Source organism: Macaca nemestrina, chromosome 9, assembly GCF_043159975.1.
Source record: "Macaca nemestrina isolate mMacNem1 chromosome 9, mMacNem.hap1, whole genome shotgun sequence".
Taxonomy (NCBI): domain Eukaryota; kingdom Metazoa; phylum Chordata; class Mammalia; order Primates; family Cercopithecidae; genus Macaca; species Macaca nemestrina.
In genome coordinates, this window is record NC_092133.1 from 143,810,672 (window position 1) to 143,836,181 (window position 25,510).

At 48.7% G+C, this 25,510-nt stretch overlaps 1 protein-coding gene across 1 annotated transcript in view; it reads left to right on the plus strand.

The window, feature by feature from the left end:
- The window catches only part of LOC105490816 (disco interacting protein 2 homolog C), a 378,821-nt gene that overhangs the window by 246,388 nt on the left and 106,923 nt on the right, over positions 1 to 25,510 (plus strand). Inside the window, 8 exon segments of the mRNA XM_011756731.3 lie at positions 466 to 585; positions 2,074 to 2,271; positions 7,087 to 7,178; positions 13,637 to 13,747; positions 21,671 to 21,794; positions 22,162 to 22,271; positions 22,444 to 22,546; positions 24,434 to 24,498. Coding sequence (XP_011755033.2) covers positions 466 to 585; positions 2,074 to 2,271; positions 7,087 to 7,178; positions 13,637 to 13,747; positions 21,671 to 21,794; positions 22,162 to 22,271; positions 22,444 to 22,546; positions 24,434 to 24,498 — 923 coding nt within the window.

A 25,510-nucleotide genomic window follows, 5' to 3' on the forward strand; every position in this document is an offset into this window, starting at 1 on the left:
GTGACTCACCAGCCCGATGTTCTCGTGCCTCCGTGAGGCCGAATGCTGACGGTCCCTGGAGAGACAGACTCAGGGAAGGCCTTACTGCTCCACTGATGGTCTCGCCCTGTTGAGAAGGGGGACCTGGGGCAGTGAGAATGAGGAGTCTGCCCTCTGCAGATGACAGTTCTGTCCTGAGAATCAGAGCCGGGGTCAAGCATGTGGTCCTGAGGCTCTTCCCAGCATGACCGGCAGAACAGCGCATGCTGGAACGTGGGAGACGTTTGGGTCCGATGCATCTCTGTCCTGTCTCCTGCGTAGCCACAGGGCTACTGTACAGCATGACCACCTCAGGCCCTTCCCGGGATGGCGTCTAGAAGGACGCCAGCCTGTTGCAGCCGTGCTGGGCAGGGGGGCTGTGGGACTGTGGGTGCTCGTTGAAGCTGTGATGATCGCTTCCCCCACCCACTGGTTCCTGTTTTTCAGGAGTACCAGTAAGTAGCCGGGTGTCAGCAAAAATCCAGCAGCTCGTCAATACCCTCAAACGACCGAAACGACCACCTTTACGAGAATTCTTTGTCGATGACTTTGAAGAATTATTAGAAGGTGAGAGAACTCTTTCCCACATGTTTCTTCCAGATGCTCCTATGGTCCCATAAGCAATGACGTTTTTTTCTGCAGGGCTATTTTACTTTTTAAGAGCAGTAATCTTGGCATTCATTGGATAATGGGAACCCAGGTATAGGGAGCAGGTGATGTTCCCAGGCAGCCTCGGTGTTGGCAGGTTTCTAAACCTGGTTGTTAGTCGTCCTCTGCAGGAGGTGATTTTGTTCCATTACCCAGGTCAGGTCTCTCTCTCAGAACTCTAAGAGTATAGAAATACAAGTAAAGTATAAACATACAGAAAAACAAGTAAACTGGGGAAATCCTTCGCTCACAGCAAAACAGGCGTGTGAGGTGCCGCCTCCTCCCTCCTCCTCCTGCCGCTCCTTATAGATGCCAGAGCTGCTGCCTTTGCCCCCAGATGCTCCTGGGTCTTTTTAGACAAACAACTTAAAGTTGAAACAAAGCACAAGAACTGCTCATTGTAGCAAACTTGAGCTCCTTATTATCTTATGCATTAAACCACAAGTAAAAGCGGCCGGTTTTCTTCTCAGTCATAAAGTGAGAGACAAGTCTGTTCCAGAAATGGAAGAGATAATTTCCATTCTTCACCTCTCGCAAGGATTGGGCAGGTGGTATTTATGATGCACTGATTTTAGTTTTACTCAGGAAAATACTCGCTCCGTGTTGCTGTTATTCAGAGTACTTGTAGCAGATTTAAATGTACAGCTCAGACCAGGTGCGGTGGCTTATGCCTGTGATTCCGGCACTGTCGGAGGTCAAGGTGGGCAGATCACTTGAGCCCGGGAGTTCAAGACCAGCCTGGGCAATATGGCAAAACCCTGGCTCTACAAAAAAATATATATATGTATACACACACACACACACACACACACACACACACACACTAAAATTAGCTGGGCATGGTGGTGCATGCCTGTAGTCCTAGCTACAGGCTAGGACTGTAGCAGAGGCTAAGGTGGGAGGATAACCTGAGCCTGGGAGGTCGAGGCTGCAGGGAACTGTGATCATGCCATTGCACCGCAGCCAAGTCAGAAGAGAGAGACCCTGCCTCGGAAAATAAATGTACCATTAATCTTTAAGGACAAAATATAATTTAGCAAGATTTAAGCAATTTGGGGTCCAAAATCACTAGTTTATGTTGATAATGGAAATTTTCAGCATGGCTGTTTGAATTCCAGGCTCTCTGCCTGTATGCTGCTCAGTTCCACCTGTTGTCAGTTTGCAGGTGTGTCCAGGTCCACCTAAGCACTCCACTTACATGCTGCCTTGGAAATTACAAGAACTGATTTTTTACCAGCATTCGTGATGCTTGTGTATAGACCCCAATTGTAGAAAAGCATGCTTTTCTATCAGCCAATAAATGTGCACCTTAAGTATAAATCTCCTGGCTTCTTTATAAAGAACAAAAAGTAGCCACGCTAATGTGGATGCATTTCTCTCATAACCTCTTGTATTCAAATGATTTAGTTCAACAACCAGATCCGAACCAACCAAAGCCGGAGGGGGCCCAGATGCTGGCCATGCGTGGAGAGCAGCTGGGCGTGGTCACGAACTGGCCACCGTCGCTGGAGGCCGCGCTGCAGAGGTGGGGCACCATCTCGCCCAAGGCGCCCTGCCTGACCACCATGGACACCAACGGGAAGCCCCTCTACATCCTCACTTACGGTAATCCCGAGGCTCACCCTCTGCCCTTTGCCCACCCCCTCTCGCAGCCACTCCCGAACGCACAAAGCTCAGTGTCCGTTCACATCCTCACAGTAATCCCGAGGCTCACCCTCTGCCCTTTGCCCATGGCCACGCACAGCCACTCCCGAACGCACAAAGCTCAGTGTCCGTTACTTCTGGTGACTGATGGATTTTAAGCTGCCTTATGTTTCTGGCACAGAAATAAATGGAATCTCGAAAGTTATTTTGTTAAATATATTTTGAGTTAAAACCAGAAATGGCTGCTTGAAGCAGTGACCATAACTCTTAATAAGATGTTAGATTTTCTTAAATACATACGTGATTTATTGAAATGCATGCTTTCAGCAAAGATTGGTAGTTAGAAAAATCTGTCTAAGCTTTCAGATATGTATCACTCAGAAGAAACAAAATCGGTTTCCAAGGGACTTTTTCAGAAGGCCAGAGAAACCACCTTTCCCTTAAGTCTTCAGTACAATTACTACAGTCTGAAAACTTTTGCACATGGTTAACGATAGTAGAGAAATGCATTCTCTTTTTTTCTGTGGATAAGAGACCATGGAGGAGCAGATTGTCAGGCTATTTTCTCTTTGCTTCAGCTTTACAAAGAAAACAGTAACTAAAAAGCTGGCATGATGGCTCGTGCCTATAGTCCCAGCTACTTGGGAGCTGAGGCAGGAGGATCACTTGTGACCAGGAGTTCGAGGCTGCATTGAGCTATGATTGTGTCACTGCACTCCAGCCTCAGTGACAGAGCAAGACCCCATCTCTAAAAAATCGAGTTTTCAAAAGATAAGAAAATAACTAAAGGACCAAAATGGTTCATTATGTCTGCATGTCTGAGATTTATGTTGACAGTTGAAATTTTATTTTATTTATTTTTTTTTCTTTTTGACTTTTTTTTTTTTTCAATTATACTTTAAGTTGTAGGGTACATGTGCATAACGTGCAGGTTTGTTACATATGTATACTTGTGCCATATTGGTGTGCTGCACCCATCAACTCATCATTTACATCAGGTATAACTCCCAATGCAATCCCTCCCCCCTCCCCCCTCCCCATGATAGGCCCCGGTGTGTGATGTTCCAAATTTTAAACATAGCTGTTTCAATTCTAGGCTCTTGGGCATGGTACAGTACGTCGTTCCACCTGTTGTCTGTTCGCAGGTTTTGTTTTTAACTTTAGGTTTTGTTATAACACAACACTTTTCTGATTGCAGGTAGGAAAGGAGTTGATTTCTCCATTAGCCATGGAGGCCCAAAGCCAGATGCTCTGTTGAATCATGGAATCTAAGTAGAGCCCAGCCTTTCGGGGTGGGGCTCCGGGAGGCGGCAGCTGTCGACCTGTGCATTTCACCGACAGATGGGGGATTTGGGCCTAGGAGCATACTGGGTTTGGGAGCGTGTGTTTTGTAGCTCCTTTGCTTTTATGGCTTCATTCAGTGGTTTTAAATGGATAGTGTGTGTCATCCATGATGAAGCATAAGCTTTACTTTTAAAATTATGCCCTCAGAAATAGGTTTTATTCAGTCAAAAGGATGAAAAACTTTTCTATGTGACCCTCATCTCCGGCCAAATTCAGCCCTGGAGCTAATTGTGTACTTGGAGTCACTGCTGCATGACAGCTGATGGCTTCCGAGGCCTCCCTGCCTACATGCCGGGAATTCCAGGAGCAGCCGTGCTCTTCCGGGTGCGTGCGTTCACTCTGAGCACTAACACACGTTCACTTGGACGTTTTAAGCATGCAGTATGTGTTGGCGTGGGACTAAGTTTTATGAAATTAAAGACGAATAAGACACAGTTCTCACGGGGCTCATGATCTCGATCAGAAGGATCGCTCCTCTCTGCTGCTGGAACATTGAACAGTGCTGGCGTCTTTCCCCTTCCTGCAAGGTTAAGATAAATGGGAGACGTAAGACACAGACTGAATATTCATATGAAAAGTTGGAGTCATCAGAACTCGTGCCCCCAACCAATGCATTTTAACTCCTGTTTTTAAATCATCTATATGTTGTTGTATTTTAATTACCCACATTAATTGCAGGCCGTGGGTTGATCTTGGTTTTTACTTGTTAAAGGAATATAAGAAAGTGACACATTTCCAAATGGAAGATTACAGCTTATCAGATGAAAACGCAGTGAACACTGTGGAAAGCTCCCTCTGCACAGAAATGCTAATGTAGATGAACGAATGATTGGCTGTTGCTGAGATGACTCAGAAACAAGCTCGTCGAATGAGAATTGTTCTAATACTGAGTAACCTGGTGTAACTGAAGGGCTGTATTCTCTAAGCTCCTGCTGTTTCCCCTCAACCCCCAAATTTAGCTTCCTACGAAGCGCTGGGGTAGCAGAATTCCCAGCTGATAAACTTAGGATCATTAATAGAAAGTGTAGGTGGCTAATGAAAGCCACAAGTCAATAAACTTGTGGAACATCTTATAATTCTGTTTTCCACCTTAGACTACCCGTGGCATTTCATAATCTTGTAAAAATAAGTCACGCTGTGCCGTTAATTGCCCTTCACGTCCTGCGTCCAGCAGCTCTGCGCTACACTCTGCCTCTGTGGTTTTCGGGAGAGACCTACACATTCATTTTGCGTTCCTACCAAGCCAGATGCTCATGTTCATCTCCGTTTTAATGTTTTATTTATGGTTTTCCTATTACTCCAGGTGTTTCGAGCAATCTACACGCTTGAGCTAGCAGCGCACTGGGTCACCCTTCTGTGGCCTTGCTGCTCTTTTGCATAGTTGATGGTGTGTCTCAAGTTCCCGCCTCCTTCCCGGGCTTGCTCCGGTTCAGCCCATCGCCACCCACTACTTCTCCCCTCACCAGTTACACTGTACAGTTGCCTGTTCCTCAGTCCAAACCAAGTGAAATTACAATTAATATCTAATACAACAGTGCTGACCTCACACACATCTCCTTTATGAATCAGTTAAGAACTGCTGTATCTTTATATCAGCAGCTTAACTTCTTGCCTTTTCTGTTTGAGAAGTATACCAAATATATTTCAAGAATTTTGCCAAAAGTTTGCATGTGTTTTATCAAACTCTCTATTGTTAACTAGCTTCTGTGTGAACTTAGGATGTCAAGACTCTTAGCTGAGAATGAAGTTGAAATTTTCACAAACTAGAATGGTGCTAATCGAGTGTAATTGATTTATTCAGTTGCAACACATTGTTTTTCTCTCAATTGCAATGAATTGTTATTGTTTACCCAACTATAATAGTTCCCTAATCTTATTCACATTAAAGAAATCCGAAGCCACAGAATAATAGTTTTTGTTGGGGAAGAAATACTCCAAGTTACATCTAATGAGCCAGTGATCGTTTTCAGGAAAATAAAATCCCCAAATAGAATTGCAGATGACTGTAAAGCTGCCAGTCTTGAAGACTACCTATGGTGTTGAGGATGAGGAGCTAAGGAAGACGGGAGGAGGGTACATGAATAAAAGTGTGTCTAGCAAAAGTGCTCAAGAATATGCTAGAATGCACACTGTAACTCTGTATTTCATTACAGCTTGCCTGTGACATTAGTAAAATGAAGAAACAGTTGCTGAACCCATACTATGACCAGGACATGTCCTAGGAACTAGAACAACAAAAAAATCATTCTCTTCATGTTCTCATTAGCAAGGGATAAATACTGTGGTAAACAAATAATAATACCCGAGGAGTCCTCATTCCCATAGGAAATAAACAAATTCAGGGTTTTTAAATTTGCACTGTGTTGTAAACAACGAAATCTGATTTAGCGTTTACATTTAAAATAGGGAAAAGATTAAAACAGTGATTGCACTGAAACAAAATAGTTAAGATTGCTGTTACCTTTATTACAGTATTAAAGCATTATCGTGTCTTTTAACACCTTGACTACGAGAAGCTCTCGCAGCTGAAGCCTCTGAGACTAGCTTGTAAAAGGCCATTGTGTAATTTAAGAACTCATTTTAGGCTTTAAAGGCATTGTTATTTGATCTCAGACTGTTATATTTACCATTATCTTTATCTGAATCCAAGGATTCATCATTAAAAACCCTAAAACCCTGAGGTTAGGAAAGTTTGAAGGTGAGAAACACAGGACTTGAGTTTGGAGCCTCTTGAGGTGGTTTTCTGCTGTGTTCCTCAGTCCCGTGGGACCGACTGTGGATGAGGGACGTGTCACCGGGCGTGACTTTGTGGCAGTGACGTTGTTGCGGTGGCCCCACAGGACTCTCCTCCCTAGAACCTTCCCCACGGTTTCTGTGCTGACCATTGGTGTTTTCTGGGGCTTTGCTACAGGCACCTTGTGCACTCAGAGGGGATTTGTTTTGTGCCGGCCTTGTTCCAGCGTCCGGGCAGCTCTGACTGTTGCAGTTGGAGTCATTGCTTTTACTCCTCTTGACTCCAGGGACTCAGGATGAGTTGGAGCTTTGATCTGCAGGGAGAAGGTTCTTGGGGCCCTCCTGCTCCCTGGCAGTGTCATTTCAGCTGGGCAGATCCCAGCCCTGTGACGGTGTGTGCACTGTCAGCTCCCCCCACCGCTGGCCCCCACATCACAGATCAGAAGACAGGCCAACACTTGGTTTTCACTTTTTTTTTTCATTCTCTCTCCTGAAGCTGTTTTTAGAATCCCTGTTCTACTTTCACTCATTTTCCATTCTCTCCTACCAGTTCCCCCTTTGCTCAGCTGCCCCCAGTTCAAGATACAGGAAGTCAAGATACAGGAAGCAGAGTGGACTCATGCCCTGGACTTCGGTTTGCGGAAGCAGTGCTCTCTGTGTGGCTTAACATGCACATTTGTCTGTGATTTGTATTCATAGGCAAGCTGTGGACGAGAAGTATGAAGGTCGCTTACAGCATTCTGCACAAATTAGGCACAAAGCAGGAACCCATGGTGCGGCCTGGAGATAGGGTAAGTGCACCTTAAATTGTTGAATCTACAGAACACACAGTCCTGTGTGGAAAAGATGCCCACTGTTTAAACATTGCAGAGTTCAGCGCCACCTCCGCTTTCCACTGGAAAGCAAGTTTTCCTTCTTAACTGCTACCTGGTAAGTTACACAGGACACATACTATTAATGGTATCTCCATTCTAATGTTACATCCTGAGCAGGTAATGGTCTTGTCCATGCCTTATGCCCCAGTTTAGATGTGGAGCTGGGTATAGAACCTGGTTTTGTTGCATTTATATGTACAGCTTTTTACCTATGTGCTTTACGTGCCCCAAAGGTTAGGTTATCCTACCTAAAGGACTCCAAGTGAATTACATAAAGACATCATTTAGAGCTCCATAAACCAACAGAAGCATGAGCTTTGATTACTTAAGCAATACTATAAAGGCATGAGTCTGCTGTGGGGCGTGTTCAACAGATTGCAGCAGGTCCAGGAGACCATGGACTGGGATTCTTTCCCATTTTTTTATTGAACACATTTGGCCTCTTTTAAAAGTAAACTGTAGATGTCATATTTCCTGATTATGAAATTTACTACAAAGCTTATAATAATCACAATAGTGTACTGGCTTAGAGACAGACGTATACACCAATGGAACAGAATAAAGAGCCCGGAGATAAACCCTCGTGTATATGGACAAGTGATTTCCAGCAGGGTGCCAAGATATTCAATGGGGAAAGGACAGCCTTTCCAACACACAGCTGGGAAAACTGGATATCCACTTGCAAGAGAATGAAGTTGGATGTTTACCTAACGTGCAAAAATTCATATGCAAAAAATTCATTCAAAATGGATCAAATGCCTAAATGTAAGAGCTAAAACCACAACCTAGAAGAAAACGTAAAGAAAATGCCTTAGAAGAAAATATAGGGAAGATACCTCACGTTGCTGGATTTGACATTAAAATTTTTTGTACATCAAGAAGAACTATCGAGAGAAGTGAAAAGGCCGCCTACAGAATGGGAGAAAATGTTTGCAAATTATTTGCCAACAGATTAATATCTAGAATATTTAAAGAATTCCTACAACCCACCACCACCAAAAGAAGCAACAACAACAAAAATGTTTAAATGGGCCAGACTTGAGTAGACGTTTCTCCAAAGATTTGGCAGTGGCCGATACACACATGAGGAGATGCTCAGCATCTCTGATGGGGAAAAGCAAACCAAAAGCTCAGTGAAACGCTGCTTTACACCGAGAAGCATGGCAATGACCAAACCACCGAAAAGGGCACGTGTTGGCAAGGACGTGGGGAAATTGGAACCCTCGCGCACTGCTGGTGAGGATGTAAAATGGTGCAGCCTCTCCGAAAAACATGGCAGTCCCTCAAAAAATTAAACATGGAATTACCGTGTAATCCAGCAATTCTGCTTTGGGGTGTGTACCCAGAAGGATTGAAAACAGAGTCTAGGAGAGAGTTGAGTACACTCAGGCTCATAGCAGCCGATTCACAAAACCAAACGGTGGAAGCAGCCCCAAATCTAAGGACTAGGTGTGGATTTCCCGTCAGAAGGGAGGAAGTTCTGGCACATAACACATGGATGAACCTTGAAGATACTATGTCTAGTCAAATAAGCCAGACATAAAACAGGTACTATGTGATTCCACTCCTATGAGCATAACTGCCCAACAGGTTCACCTTGCCGGCTGCCTAGCCAGAGCCAATTTATCTCGACGGTAATTGCGATGGAAAGAGTGATTCACGCAGAGCTGGCTGTGCGGGAGACTGGAGTTCTGTTATTACTCAAATCTCCCCAAGTGTTCCAGGATCGTTCAGAGGTTTTAAGGATAACTTGGCGGGTGGGGGCTTGGGAAGTGGGGAGTGCTGATTGGTCGGGTTGGAGGTGGACTCAAACGGGGATCAAAGTGAGTTTTTCCTGCTGTCTTCTGTTCCTGGGTGGGTTCCCAGAACTGGCTGAGCCAGATGACCTGTCTGGGTGGTGTCAGCGGTTCCATCCAGTGCAAGGTCTGCAGAATACCTCCAGCACTGATCTTAGGTTTTATGATAGTGATGTTATCCCCAGGGGCAATTTGGGGAGGTTCAGACTGTTGGAACCAGAGGCTGTATGACCCCTAACCGGTAATTTCTAATCTTGCAGCTAATTTGTTAGTCCTGCAAAGGCAGACTGGTCCCCAAGCAAGAAGGGGGTCATTTTGGGAAAGGGCTATTATCAGTTTTGTTTCAGAGTTGAACTGTGAGCTGAATTCCTTCCCAAGGTTAGTTTGGCCTACACCAGGAATGAACAAGGACAGCTTAAAGATTGGAAGCAAGATGGAGTTGGTTAGGTCTGATCCCTTCCACTGTCATAATTTCCTCAGTTACCATTTTCACAAGAGTGGTTTCGTGACATCCGTAGAGTAGTCAAACTCTAGAGAACCAAAAGTAGAAAGATGAGGTGCCAGGGACTGGGGGAGAGGAATGCAAAGTTCGTGTTAAATAGCAACAGAGTTTCTGTTTGGGAAGGTGAGAAAGTTCTAGAGATGGCTGGTGGTGGTGCTTGTACAACAGTGTGATTGTGCTTCATGCTACTGAATTCTACATGTAAAAATTGTTAGAGTTGTAAATTGTGTGTTACCACATAATGAAATGGTAATTGTAATGGAATATCTCCATTATCTGTAATGTGGTTCATAGTCTTTTTTTTTTTTTTTTTTTTTTTGAGACGGAGTCTAGCTCTGTTGCCCAGGCTGGAGTGCAGTGGCCGGATCTCAGCTCACTGCAAGCCCCGCCTCCCGGGTTCACGCCATTCTCCTGCCTCAGCCTCCCGAGTAGCTGGGAGTACAGGCGCCCGCCACCTCGCCCGGCTAATTTTTTTTGTATTTTAGTAGAGACGGGGTTTCACCGTGTTAGCCAGGATGGTCTCGATCTCCTGAACTCATGATCCACCCGTCTTGGCCTCCCAAAGTGCTGGGATTACAGGCTTGAGCCACCGCGCCCGGCCGGTTCATAGTCTTAATAGTTTTAACAATTCTTTCATGGTATGGCCTCCAGATACTTGAAGTTTCCATATGATAATTACAAAATAAACTCCTGGGTTCCCCTGAGATGTCAGTCCATAGTCTTAATAGTTTTAACAATTCTTTCATGGTATGGCCTCCAGATACTTGAAGTTTCCATATGATAATTACAAGATAAACTCCTGGGTTCCCCTGAGATGTCAGTAGGGATACAGGAAGCACGGTTTTGATGAAATATGTAAAGAGGCTCATTTTAGGCAGGGATTGGTTTAGCTTGGTTGGGTCAGGGGTGAAGGTGCTACTTTTTTAAAATTATTCTTACAAAATATTATCTGAGAAGGGCTCTCGAGGAGAAAAGATGAGCCTGTAGCTCTTGGTCGGGTGCCCAGAGGTAGCGTGGAAGGTGCTGAAGCCGTTCGTCTGGACAGCAGGGCCGGCTGTGCGAGGATCCCTGGAGGGGAGCTGGGAATCCTTCGGCCAGAAAGGCCTTCGCTGCCCTGAAGAGCCTGTACATGTGCCTCCTGACTGGCTGGCGCCTGCTCTGTGAATAATTAGGTACAGTGAGGTGTCAAAGAAATACACAGAGGATTGAATGGAGGGAAGCCATGTGGGTTTACAAAAATCGAGCATCTTTGTATTTGTAAAGTATTGCATTGGAATCACTATAGAGATAGCAATAAAACAGGATTTGTGACTGATTCAAATATTGAAGGAATGATGTAAGTACAGAATGTTCTCTTCCTTAAATTGCAAAAAAAAATTTCAGTTTTGATGCTAAAAGAGCCTTTAAGTATTTTCCCCTTTTCTATGCATTACTTGTCACGTGCGTACAATAATGTACAATTTTATATTCTGCTTTTATTAACTTTGTTACACCCCATTTCATCACATTTCAGTACAACTCTGCAGTGGTCTATAATACGGAATTTTCAGCATTAACTCTAGTGAGAATTTTAAACCCCTGATAAAGAAGAACTTCCTTTGAGCAGAGACACCAGGAGCTGGGAGAGGAGCCAGACGCGAGGTGCTTCTTGGGAGAGGGCTGATTGCAGTCTGGCCGTGGGGATGACACGTATCCTCTCCGTCTCAGCTGTCTGCCCCTGGTGAAGACTCTGCCTCCAGAGCTGGCATTCTGGGAAGATTAACAAGTCAGAATTGAACATGTTCTTTATGAATAGGTGCAATCATCAGTTTTGGATGGAACTTTAACATCTGAATTTTCGAAGGTTTCCTGGTGTTTTTTGGTCCGCCTTAGGGGAAGTAGTTGTACAGCAGTAGTAATGTGAAAATCTGACAAACATTTAACTGAATACTGTTTGTTTACCGTATCAAGATCTGAAAAACATGCCATCAGCTCAGTCCATCACGTGACACTCATGACTGTAAACCTCAGTTTGAAGAAATAATTGGTTGTAGCTTATCTGCATAGACGTACAAATTTTATTCCCTTTCTAATCTCTCTTAGCAGATTGTAGTGGACTGTAGAAATGGCATACAGAAAGGAAATATTCATATATTCATAGAATCTACAACTTAATTTTGTGTCGGCCAATGATCCTGCATTCCAACCTTTCCAGCATGGCCTGCTCCCCTCTCAGTGACCATCGGGATGCTTTCATGTCAGCCCGCTTACTTAGATACACACATGATTAGGATGTTTGTCCAAAACTGTTCGTGATGAAGTTAGTTCCAGCTAGGACATTTTTAATAAATTGTTTAACTTCAAGAATGAGGCCTGGTGCGGAGGCTCATGCCTGTAATCCCAGCACTTTGGGAGGCTGAGGTGGGTGGATCACTAGGTCAAGAGATCGAGACAAGCCTGGCCAACATGGTGAAACCCTGTATCTACAAAAAATACAAAAAAAAAAAAATGGCTGAGTGTGGTGGTGCACGCCTGTAGTCCTAGCTGCTCGCAAGGCTGAGGCAGGAGAATCGCTTGGATCTGGGAAGTAGAGGTTGCAGTGAGCCGAGATTGCACTACTGTACTCCAGCCTGGGCAACACAGCAAGACTGTCTCAAAAAAAAAATCCAGAATGAGGTAATGCAAAAACGATGCACGTGTGCTAAATCATAGGAAAATCATAGGATTCATGTGCTGATGAAAACACTGTCCGTAAGAGGAACACTAATGCTGCCCCACACACGAGTAACCTGTGTCAAAATAGAAGCAGAGTTCGCAGGGCATAGTGGGAATCCAGAAATAGGGCTGTCTATTAAAACTCTATCATCGAAGGAAAATTGTTCCTCGTCAAGAAAGGACCGTCGGAAAACGTATTGAGAAAACACATTGGCCAGGCACAGTGGCTCACATCTGTAACCCAAACAGTTTGGGGGATCCAAGGCAGGAGAATCGCTTGAGGCCAGGAGTTTGAGGCCAGCCTAGGCAACATAACGAGACCCCATCTTAAACATATTTTTTAAAACTTAGTTGAGTGTAAGGCCAGCCTGGACAACATAGTGAGACCCCATCTAAAATATTCTTTAAAAATTGACTGGGTATAGTAGTGCCCACCCGTAAGGCAGGAGGATCGCTGGAGCTCACGAGTTCAAGGCTGCAGTGAGCTATGGTTGTGCCACTGCACTCCAGCCTTTGTAATAGAGTGAACTTGTTTTTAAAAAAAAAAAAAAAATCTATTAGGTACCAATATTACTTGATAATTTACATTAACCACAGTTTTAGAACTCTGACAATTCTCGTAGGAACTTAGTTCCTAAGCGGTTGATCTGGCAGGATGGATCGGTGCCACATCCAGGCAGCTACACAGGGAAGACTGCTGCAGGGAGGGGCAGGGCCCACAACAAGTGCGCGCGTGTGGCATCGGGACTGATGCTGCTACCAGCCCTAGTGCCAGTAATTTGGCCTTTACTCATAGTCAGCGTCCATGAGCTCACGCCGTGGGTCAGGCATCCCACTGAGGTCTCCATGTACATTCTCTCTTTAGACCTTCACGATCACATTAAGACATAGGCTCTATCATGCTCACTTTTCAGAGAATACTAAGGCTTGGAGAGGCCACAGTTGTGCCTGAGATTCCAGAGCTAAACACTGACATGGGATCTGAGCCGAGTCCTGCGCATGGCCTAACAAACTGCACAACTGTCCCATGACAGTCATGAAGACTGTGTAGAAATACAAGGAAGTACTTACAAAGCTTAGTGAGAAACAGTAGGATATGACTTCATCTATGTGAAATGTGTGGGTATGGAAGGTAATATGCAAAAATTAAAGGCAGTCGTACTCTGGTGATGGTATGACAGACGACTGTTCACACGTTTGTCTTCTACATGAATTCAAGGCCAGGTGCGTGATGCTTATTAAAACACGGCTTACTGAAATGCATTTTACATGGGATCTGGTTCTCACTGAAGCATGCCCTCACCTAGAACCAAGCTCTTCCATGGAGTCTTAGGAAGCCAGGACCCCACGTTAACGCTGACCTGCTCTGGCCTGTCCCACAGGTGGCACTGGTGTTCCCCAACAACGATCCGGCCGCCTTCATGGCAGCTTTCTACGGTTGCTTGCTGGCCGAGGTGGTCCCCGTGCCCATCGAGGTGCCGCTCACGAGGAAGGTAAGGAACGCGCCCTTTGCTCGGTCTCTTGCTGAGTGAGATGGCTTTCATGGTGGCTGTCTCCCAGCTGGGTGAGGGTCTCCTCGCTGTTTCTGGGACCTTGGATTTCCTTCAGTTACCTCAATAGGGGGCGTGGTCGCTGGTGGGCCCTGCAGCCTGGGATGGGTGTCCCGGAGGGTGGAGCACAGCTTGCTTTGGCGTTAAACACGGAGCAGCAGCCTCTTGGTCAGTAAAGCAAGGGTGTTTCAGAATCTTGTTCTTGGTGTCATGTGCACTAGAATTGGGGTAAATGATAGTTTTTTGAAATTTATTATTTTTTGAAGGGTGGTGGATGCTGCTTTTGTTCAGGTGTTTTGACATCCAGTCCAAGGTTGACCTGTGATTTGTCAGGTCTTATTCTATAAGGAAAATAAACTGCTAAACTTGCTATTGTAATTATTGTTTAGTCTGATGTAAAGAAATTAATGTGCATTGTCAATCAAAAAGTATTTGAAACAGGTTTCAATTTAGAATTTTATTTTGCCAAGGTTAAGGACATGGCCAAGACCCAGCCTCAGGAGGTCCTGCGACCGTGTGCCCAGGGTGGTCTGGCTGCAGCTTTTGGGTTCACACATTTTCAGGAGACATGAGACATTAAGCAATACACATAAGACGTATGTTCATTTGGTCTAGGAAGGCCCGACAGCTTGAGGCAGCAGTTGGGGGCCTTCTAGGTCACAGGTGGATTCTAAGATTTCCTGATTGGCAGTTGGTTGAAAGAGTTTATCTAAAGCCCTGGAATCAATAGAAGCCAGTGTCTTAGGGTTCGGGGTTGTAGAGACCAAGGTTTTCATTATGTGGAGGAAGCCTCCAGGCAGCAGGCTTCAGAGAGAAGAGATGTAAATGGTTCTTATCAGACTTAAAAAGGTGCCAGAGTCTTAGTTAATTCTCCCTGGATCAGGAAAAGGCCCTGGAAAGGGAAGGAGATTCTCTACAGAATGTAGATTTTCCCCACAAGAAAGAGCTTTATAGGCTATTCCCAACTATGTCAAATATATTTTGAGGTAAAATACTTTGATTTCTTTCAGGGCCTGCTGTTTGTCATGTTGGTATTTTATTGCTACAGAGCGTCAGCTTTGTCGGTCTGGAGTTCTGTCTTTTAATGCCGTTGCTGGTCAGCTGTGCCTGAATTTAACCAGAGGATGAGGGTGTAAGGAGGCGCTTCTGACCCTCCTTCCCATCACAGCTGAACTGGTTTTTCAGGTTAACTTTGGAATGTCCTTGGCTGAGGGAAGGGGTCTCTTCAGTTGGCTGAGGGGCTTAGAATTTTAGTTTTGGCTTATGCTGCGTAAACCTGTGATGTGCCCATGCACACTGCCCTTAAACCATCAGCTCCTTGTAGCACTTTTTTTTTTTTTTTTTTTTTTGGAGATGGAGTTGCTCTGTCTCCCAGGCTGGAATGCAGTGGCGTGATTTCAGTTCACTGCAACCTCTGCCTCCCGGCTTCAAGCGATTCTCCTACCTCAGCCTCCTGAGTAGCTGGGATTACAGGCGTGTGCCACCACACCCAGCTAATTTTCTTATTTTTAGTAGAGACGAGATTTTGTTGTGTTGGTCAGGCTGCTCTCGAACTCCTGACCTCAGGTGATCTGCCTGCCTCGGCTTCCCACAGGGTGGGAATTACAGGCGTGAGCCACTGCACCTGGCCCCTTTAGCACATCTTTAATGCGTGCACTGTGTGGATGACTCTTCTAACTCTAAAAGGCAACAATCATAGGTAGCCCAGGCTAAGAGTTCCCAAAGAAACTTCCAGCTGTCTTTGTGGCTATTCCAACATTAAAGTTTGTTGACTCAATATTTAAGAAAACTGTCTACCACCTCTTAGAACACACATGGGTATCTCTTCAGAGTCTATGCCAGTTATACGGTTGCATTTCAAACTGCCCCTTGGAATGGGAACGGGGTTCCTTTTGGAAACAGGAAAGATGATTGCTCTTTTCATTTCCTACGTATAAAGCCAGGAAGTTCATGCTTGGCCTCCCGAGTATGCGCGTGTCTGGCAGAGGCAGGGGAGTCTGTGGTAGCTGCCATGGGAGAATGCCAGGTCCCCTGCCCCCAGATTTGCAGCCAGTTTCCCCCAGATTTGCAGCCAGCACTCCACATGTGCATCAGACAGGTCAGACTTCCCGTGAGGTGCTTTCTCATCCCCCTGGTTCCCGTGGTCTTCATGACACGTGAGAAAAGTGGAAGGACTGGAGGACTCCAGTCATGCTTACATAACAGCCTCAGTACTGTAGTTAACCCAGTCCTGGGATCTAGTGAGGAGTTGACGAGGCTCCCCTTCAGCTGATGTTCATGTCAGTGGTTAGGGGCTCTCTGGACATGGTCTGAGGTCTCTAAGCAACAGTGAAATGATGATTTGCGGGAACCTGTAGGCATCAGCATATGGTGATGGTTCAATAACCAGACACAAAACATTTATCATTGTTATTCGTAACAATTTATTCTTTTCTTCACTTGAACAATTTGTATTTGTCCATGTTAAGTGTTACAGCCTGGTGTCCTCCAATCCAGGCTGGTTTGCAGAGAAAAATGATTTGTGTTTGTGAGGGGTTGGTTTTCCTGAGCAGGTTCCAGTGCTGCCCTCAGGTTGGCAGAAATGCCATCCTATTATCTGAAATCCTAGGCATAGCTCCAAATACCAAGGTGGCGTTCATTTCAGCCATGAAACGTTTCAGTGTAACACATGTTTAAGATGCTTTGAAATAATGAAGTACAGTACCTTTGAATGGTGGTAAAGACATAAACCGTCCATTTTGAACAGACCAGAAATCTTTCCAAGGCCACGTGGCTGGGAAGGTGTGGCAGTGATGATGGAGAAAGAGGAGCTTTCCTCCCCCACAGGAGGACCGACAGTCCCCCTCGGCTGAGAGCCCCTTGCACCTGAGTAGAGGCTGCAGGTTCACTGTAGATAGGGCAGGTCCGCATGGGGACGAGGGGCATCTCGCGGGGACTCTGTGGTCAGAGGGCATGGAGCACAGCAGGAGAACAGCGTGGGGACATCTCAGGAGGCCAGGACTTTTCACACTCGGAGGTCCCTGGGAACTTAGGTATCAGTGACTGTAACCTGTGCAGGTGATGAGGTCGCAGGCACAGGAAAGAGCCCCTGCCTGTCCCTCACTCACCTCCAGGACATAGGGGAGGGGCCCTCTGTGGCTGCGGTTTTGTCACCAAGCACCATGAGCACGAAAACACCTCTCAGAAGAAAGGGCTGACACTCCCGCCTTGCCCCACTCTATGCCAATATAACCCTGAGGTGACTTTGCCTACAGATGCCTCAGGCTATGCAGAAAGCTGTGGAGAATGCATAGACCTTAACAAGGCATTTAGAAATCTTTACTGTGCAATCCAGTGGTCATGGGATAGAATTCTAGGGAAACCACAAGTGGTTTCACAGGTGAAGGACAGAGACCCTCCCCTGAGGCCAAAGCTGTGGAGAATGCACAGACCTTAACAGGGCATTAGAAACCTTTACTGTGCAAACCAGTGGTCATGGGATAGAATTCTAGGGAAACCACAAGTGATTTCACAGGTGAAGGACAGAGGCCTTCCCCTGAGGCCAAGCCTTTGAGTTCTAAAGACACCGTGACTTGACTTTAAACACTATTTTAACTGACAAGTTATATACATTTATGGGGTAGAGTGTGGTGTTTTGATATATGCATACAACATGGAATGTTTATCAAACTGATTAACATATCTGTCACCTTGCTTACCTCTCATTTTTTATGGAGACATTTGGAATTTAGTCTTGGTTATTTTGAAATGTAGGTAACATTTTTATTGACTAGTTACCCTGCTCTGCAATAGATCTCAAAACATTTTCCTCCAATCTGAGGCTTTGTCTCTTCTGACTAACATCTCCCCATTTCCTCCCAACCCCTGTATCTCCTCCCTCCCCCCCAATCTCCTCCCTCCCCCCCAATCTCCTCCCTCTCTGGCCCTCGTGGTCACCATTCCGTTCACTACTAAATGCCACATGTAAATGAGCTCATGTGGCCTTGGCCTTTCTGTGCCTGGCTTATTTCCAGCAGCGTAATGTCCTTCCGGTTCAGCATACGGCCGGCTTCCCTCCTCACCGAAGGCAGAATAGCGCCCACTATGTGGTGTAATGTCCTTCCGGTTCAGCAGGTGGCAGGCTTTCCTCCTCACCGAAGGCTGAATAGCGCCCACTATGTGGTGTAATGTCCTTCCGGTTCAGCACACGGGCCGGCTTCCCTCCTCTCTGAAGGCTGAATAGCGCCCACTATGTGGTGTAATGTCCTTCCGGTTCAGCAGGTGGCAGGCTTCCCTCCTCACCGAAGGCTGAATAGCGCCCACTATGTGGTGTAATGTCCTTCCGGTTCAGCACACAGCGGGCTTGCCTCCTCTCTGAAGGCTGAATAGCACCCAATGTGCTGGGTCGGCCTGCTCTGCATCCATTCGTGGGTCTTTGGGCACTGAGGTCGATTTGTCGTGTTGGCGCTTGTGGATAACACTCCAGTGAAGGTAGGCATGCAGATAATCTCCTGGATTCCTGACCAGTTTCAGTTCCTTTGGCCAAATACCCAGTAGCAAGATTACTGGATCATATGGTAGCTCTATTTTTAGGTTTTTGAGAAATCTCCATACCGTTTTCCATAATGGCTGGGCTAATTTGCATTACCACCAATAGCATGCAAGGGTTTTCTTTTCTCTGCATCCTCATCAACAGGTATTTTTCCTCTTTTTGATAAATGCCATTGTAACCAATGCAAGCAATGTGAGGTGGTGTCGTCTTGTGGCTTTTTTTGTTTTGTTTTTTCTTTTTTTTTTTAAACAGTTTTGCTCTGTCACCCAGGCTGGAGTGCAGTGATATGATCTCTGCTCACTGCAACCTCCACCTCCTGGGTTCAAGCTATTCTCCTGCCTCAGCCTCCTGAGTAGCTGGGATTATAGGTGCGCACCATGACACCCGGCTAATTTTTGTGTTTTTACTAGAGATGGGGTTTAGCCATGCTGGCCAGGCTGGTCTTGAACTCCTGACCTCAAGTGATCTGCCCGCCATGGCCAACCAAAGTGCTGGGATTACAAGCGTTGAGCCATCTTGCCTGGCTTCCCTGTGGTTAATTTGCATTTCCCTGATGATTAGTGATGTTGAGCACCTTTTCATGGACCTGTTGGCCATTTGGGTGCCATCCTTTGAGAAGTGTGCCTTTAGAATGTAGCAGTTTGTTGGTCTTAGAGAACTTTTCTTATTTTTAACTGAAAGAATCTGTTGGCTATGGTGCAAGTCAAAGTGGGGTCAGATGAGCATATTTGTGTAGTGATAAGTATGTGAACCCTAATATTTCTTCCATCTGCCAGTCCTACAGCCATTAGAAGTATCTTCGAATAAAGGCCCTAATGAGAACCCAGTTTTCTGAACACATCTTGGGAGGATTTTTTTTTTTTTTTTTTCCTGAGACGGAGTATTGCCCTGTCACCCAGGCTGGAGTGCAGTGGCGTAATCTCTGCTCACTGCAAGCTCTGCCCCGGGAGGATTATTTTTATTCACACTTTCCTGAGATGTAGCACCTGTTTCCCGGAGTTGGCCTCAGATCCAGCCACATGAGGCTGACATCACCTTTCCAAGGACAGAGAACTAAGGCCTGTGAGTCAAGAAAGCCACTAGTCCAGGCGCAACCAGGTCCCATCCGTGGGTCACCTGCGGAGGCCGTGAGGCCCACCGAGGACCTGCAGCCCTTTGCTTCCGGTGCTGTGTGTGGGGTCCACCTGTCCGATCCCTTTCTTTGTTGAGTGTGTATGCGTGTGTGTGTGGGCACATGTGTGTGAGTGTTGAGTGTGGGCACGTGTGTATGCATGGGCACATGTGAGAGTGTGGGGACACTGGGCACGTGTGTATGCATGGGCACATGTATGTGAGTGTGACTGTTGTGTGCGCATCCGTGTGTGTGTGCATGTGTATGTGGGCACGTCTGTGTGTTGAAGGCTGCACGGGTTTCCTCCCACACAGGTGTGTAGGGTGAGACATGGTAAGTGCTGTTCTGAGTGCACTGGCCGGGGCTGAGCAGAGCTGTGCTGAGGGCTGGCGTCTGATGGGGCAGCGGGGGCGCTCTACACGTGCTGAGGAGCAGCAGGCCCAGCTTCACCTCGGCTGAACCGTAGCCGCATCCTCCCAGGCCTGCTGCTCCTGTGGTTTTCAGTCTCTTATTTCTTAGGGAGTCTTGTTATGTGTATGATTTTATCATTTGGGATATTAAATCATGGGCAGACATTACCAGGGCAGGGTTTAGGGAAAGTTTGGCTCCTGGCCTGAGGTCAGCGTTCCACCCATAGCCATGAGTGGCCTCAGCCGTTCCTCCGTCTTGTGACCGTCACGCATGTGCTCCTGCCTCGGCCCGGCACTTTCTGGCTCCGCGGAGCTGCCTTCCTGCTGTGGAAGCTAATGTCACCCCACCTCTGTCCCTTACCTCTGCAGAGTTGGGATGTTTGCTAATGTCATGTTTACATTCACATTAAAGTAACTGATTAGGGCTTTCCTTGAGCAAGCACCGCGTGTGGGAAAAGCACCACAAGACGTCCCCGAGGCGGGTTCTGTCTGTCCACCGAGCTCCCGACGACCAGACCTTGGGGGAGCTACGTTACGTGTGCTAGTTGGCCCGTTCGGCTGTTGCTCCATGAAAATTCCTCGGGGAGCTACGTTACGTGTGCTAGTTGGCCCGTTCGGCTGTTGCGTGTGCTAGTTGGCCCGTTCGGCTGTTGTGTGTGCTAGTTGGCCCGTTCGGCTGTTACGTGTGCTAGTTGGCCCGTTCGGCTGTTGCGCCGTGAAAATTCCAGAGAGGCGTTTTCACTGCAGATTTAAATCTACAGTAAGAAAAGTACTAGACACTCAAGAGACTACAGCTTTGAAATTTTAATGCTGCCTGATTTACCCAGGTGAAAGCATCACTCTTCAGTTCATGTTCTCCCGTTTTCAGGGAAACAGGTGGGAAGATCCACAGCCAGGCCTCTGATCACTGACAGCAACCGGGCCGTGTAGGGTCCATGCGGGGGAGGGGGGCGTCCACGCTGAGCCATCTGGGGAGTGAAGACGGTGACTTGCTCACTACAATGTGGTATTTTTAGTTCCTGGAACCCTGGCTGTTTTGGAGCTTTCAGTTTATTTTATGAATGAAATAATGGAAAACCCGCACAGCTGGCAGGCGTAGAGAGAGTGACGTGAGTGCCTTGGCTGCTTTTGGGCAGATGGACAGGAGTGAGGACTGGCGTGGTCTGCTCAGGTCTGACCTTCCAAACCAGAGCTGGCAGCCTGGAGCCGCCTGTACCTGGTGTCTGGTGAGGCTGCACAGCAGTGGCCCGTTTCAGCAAGCTTCAGTTATTTCGCTGAGACCGAGCTGTTCAGGGTGAGGAGAAGGTGACCCAGGTCTTCCTTCCTCTGGCTGAGGTTCCCTGCCTGGCACCCATGCCAGGTGTGCCTTCCGTTCCTTTGGTCTTTGAATGTTTCAAAGATCAGGCACTTGATGTTAGTGTGTTAGAAGTGTTTTTTCAGACCCTGTCTGTTCTCTACAGTAATTGTGTCCTATGATCAGAGTCTTATGGAGTCGGAGGGAACTGTAACAGCAGCCTCTTAATGTGACCCGCTGAGCACCAGCCCTGCACTGAGCACTTTCCATACGCTCTTCCAATTTATCCTCAACAAACCTGGGAGACGCCGTTCTTTCTGTCCCTGTTTTACCCGTGAGGACACTGAGGCCATGCCAGCTCACCTGTTCGGGGTCCCACAGATGCCAAGCGCAGGGCTGGGGTTGGATCCCCGTTCTGCAGACTCCAGGGTCCGTGCGAACCCTGGAGGGAGGGCCGAAGGCCGGGCGGAGCAGGGCGGGTCGTGGATTCTTAACCCCTCTCTCTCTGTTGCCCTCTCAGGACGCAGGGAGCCAGCAAATAGGTTTCTTGCTTGGAAGCTGTGGTGTTACCGTAGCCTTGACTAGTGACGCCTGCCATAAAGGACTTCCAAAAAGCCCAACAGGAGAGATCCCACAGTTTAAAGGTATGCCACCGAGGCTCCGAGAGCTCGCATGCCCACATCCTTTGTCAGAAGACGGGTGCGGGAATACGTCACCCCGCCTCGGTTTCAATCCTCGGTGGAATGAAACGTCAGTTGTGGACCCACAACTTTTCATGCGTTCACGTCCCCGATGACGCAGCCGGGTTGCCGGCCCGTGGGGTGACATGAAGGTAATGCATGGTGGAGGCTTGGGTGCTCTTCTGTTCATGTCTTAGATCTCATGAAATCTGGAAACACCAGAGATTCAATCTAGTTGATGTGTTTGAAAGGGTAGCACATGAATGGAGAGAAATTCTGCAGGCCTACTTTCTGAGTAACATTTAAAAGGAACTTGCCGTTTATTTCCAAGGTTGGCCAAAGCTGCTGTGGTTTGTCACAGAGTCGAAACATCTCTCCAAACCGCCCCGAGACTGGTTCCCACACATTAAAGACGCCAATAACGACACCGCGTATATTGAGGTGAGTCAGCCTCGGCCTCCTCCGCTGGCCCTGAGTGTGGCCTTGGGAATTAATGTGTCTTTCCGACGGTTACTCGAGCGCCAAAATTCAGGAACTCGGAGACCTCAAGTAACCAGAAAAGCTGCCGTCACCTCCCAGCCCCACCTCCCTTGTGCTTTCTGTCTCGTTTCAGTACAAGACGTGTAAGGACGGCAGCGTGCTGGGTGTGACGGTGACGAGGACCGCGCTGCTGACACACTGCCAGGCCCTGACGCAGGCGTGCGGCTACACGGAAGGTGGGGTGCCAGACCCCGACTCCTTGGGACCCTGGTTCTAACCGGGACACCTGACACGAAGGCCACGTCCTTCCCACGAGGAGCTGTAGAAATAGTGTGACATTTGTGCCCAGCTCCGCTGACGTTCACTTATTGCTGAATTAGGATATCAGCTCAGCCTGCCATAGCAAAATACCACAGACATTTGTGTCTGCACAGCGCGGAGGTCTCAGGTCAGCGTGCCCTTGGGCAGTTCCCAGTGGGGGTCTCTTCCCGGCTTCTCATGGGAGGTGTAAGATGTGCGGTTAGGCACCCATCCCGACGACCCCACTGAACGCGAATGACCTCCTGAAAGGCACGCTCTCCACACACAGCCACACTGGGGCCCGGGGCTTCAGCATGTGGATTTGGGGAGACGCCGTGAACGCCATGGAGCTTCATCCCGGGTGCACATGAGCATATCTTTAGTTGTAAGGGAAACACCCGTGTCCGCCCGCCCTCCCGGTTGAGTCAGTCTCTGCAGGTCTCTGCTGCTGCGGTGAAGAATTGGTGGTGTTTATGTGTTTTCCTTCCCGCGGGTGGGCCGGTATGGGAGGCAAAGAGGGGAAGTGAGTGGAGGGAACCGTGGCAACTGTGCTGAAATGGCACAGAGAGGGGAGGGTGCAAGCAGATCCCGGGGACCCCCAGAGACTCCCGCATGGGTGCCCTGAGTCCTACTGAGATCCCCTGAAGCCTCCTGAGATGTTCTGAGACACAGTGATATGCCCTGAGGCCCTTTGAGACCCCTTCAGAACCCCCAGAGAACCCCCATGACCTCGAGAGCCCTTGGGATGCCCTGAGGCCCCTTGAGACCCCCTGCAGAGACCCCCTGAGACCCCCTGACAGGACAGCTGCAGTGTGCACCCTGCCTGGCATCTCTTTCTGGAACCTGACGAAGCTGCAGTGGCATGTGCCACTCCGCTGTGGAATGAAACACTTCTCTTTCTACTATTTTTATTCTCTCCCCATCCTCATCATCTCCCTTTTAAAAACAACGCACGTGTCTCGCGGGTGTTCTGATGTTTAGCCGTGGACTTTCCACACCTGGGGGTGCATTGCCCCCTGCTCCTTGCCCTGATAACACCTCCAAGGTCCAGGGCGGTCACTCTTGGGGAGGGAATAGATACATTCCCTCCTTGCTTCACTTTTTCCAAAAGGAACTTGGGTTGTCTCCTTGGGCCGCGTGTTGTGAAAGCCCCTCTGTCTGTTACCCTCCACACTTCAGCCTTTAGACGGGGAGACTGAGTCATGTGCAGGCAGCTACTGACCTCGGGGGGCCAGGTGACTTCCAGAGAAAGCTGGGCCTGTTCATGGCCAGGGTGCTCTGTGATAGTAATCCTCATCAAGCACGAGCTTTTAGCACCTTTTTAGAGCCCTCCCCCATAGTCATCGAATAGATTTCCCTCCCTGTCTTCCAAATTCCAGTGCCTCCTTGTTTTATTGCAACTCCAACCTTGGAGACTTCCAGTAGAGCTGCGTAGGTCCCCGTGTTGCCAAAAATCCACCTCCTCTGTGCACACAGGGCTCTCCAGCTGCAAAGCTTCCTTTCCTGGGAGACTCGTGAGGAAGTGAAAAGAAATCTTTTAAAGAACAAGGCAGGGAGGGGAAACATATAAAAAGAGAAGGCACACTGTGTTTTAAGGCCCAGCCTGGAGAGGTGACGCTGCTCACTCGTGTGTCAGGATATCTGTCTAGAAACTCCAGGGTGACCAGCACTCAAACGGGTCTACAGAATTTCCACCACGATGCAGCAAAATGGGATTTTTCCAAGATCTGTTATTTCCTGCGATGCAGTGTTGGATTTTCTTTGCATTTTGGTGTGTTGCTGTCCTGTCCTAAGAAAATCTCCTGACTCCCTCTTTTGTGCAGCTGAAACCATTGTGAACGTGCTGGACTTCAAGAAAGACGTCGGGCTCTGGCATGGCATCCTGACAGTAAGTGAGGTCCCCTGGCCGCGTCTGTCCACACAGGAGTCCCCCGCCCCCGCCCAGCCTGTCCACGCAGGAGTCCCCCACCCCCGCCCCCGCCCAGCCTGTCCACGCAGGAGTCCCCCGCCCCCGCCCCCGCCCAGCCTGTCCACACTGGAGTCCCCCGCCCCGCCCCCGCCCAGCCTGTCCACGCAGGAGTCCCCCGCCCCCGCCCAGCCTGTCCACGCAGGAGTCCCCCGCCCCCGCCCCCGCCCAGCCTGTCCACGCAGGAGTCCCCCGCCCCCGCCCAGCCTGTCCACACAGGAGTCCCCCGCCCCCGCCCCCGCCCAGCCTGTCCACCCAGGAGTCCCCCGCCCCCGCCCAGCCTGTCCACCCAGGAGTTCCCCGCCCCCGCCCAGCCTGTCCACGCAGGAGTCCCCCGCCCCCGCCCAGCCTGTCCACCCAGGAGTTCCCCGCCCCCGCCCAGCCTGTCCACACAGGAGTCCGCCCCCCCCAACCCAGCCTGTCCACGCAGGAGTCCCCCGCCCCCGCCCCCGCCCAGCCTGTCCACCCAGGAGTCCGCCCCCCCCAACCCAGCCTGTCCACGCAGGAGTCCCCCGCCCCCGCCCCCGCCCAGCCTGTCCACCCAGGAGTTCCCCGCCCCCGCCCAGCCTGTCCACACAGGAGTCCCCCGCCCCGCCCCCGCCCAGCCTGTCCACCCAGGAGTTCCCCGCCCCTGCCCAGCCTGTCCACCCAGGAGTCCCCCGCCCCCGCCCAGCCTGTCCACCCAGGAGTTCCCCGCCCCCACCCAGCCTGTCCACCCAGGAGTCCCCCGCCCTCGCCCAGCCTGTCCACACAGGAGTCCCCTGCCCCCGCCCAGCCTGTCCACCCAGGAGTTCCCCACCCCCACCCCCGCCCCCACCCAGCCTGTCCACACAGGTGTCCCCCCCGCCCAGCCTGTCCACGCAGGAGTCCCCCGCCCCCGCCCACCCTGTCCACCCAGGAGTCCCCCGCCCCCGCCCAGCCTGTCCACCCAGGA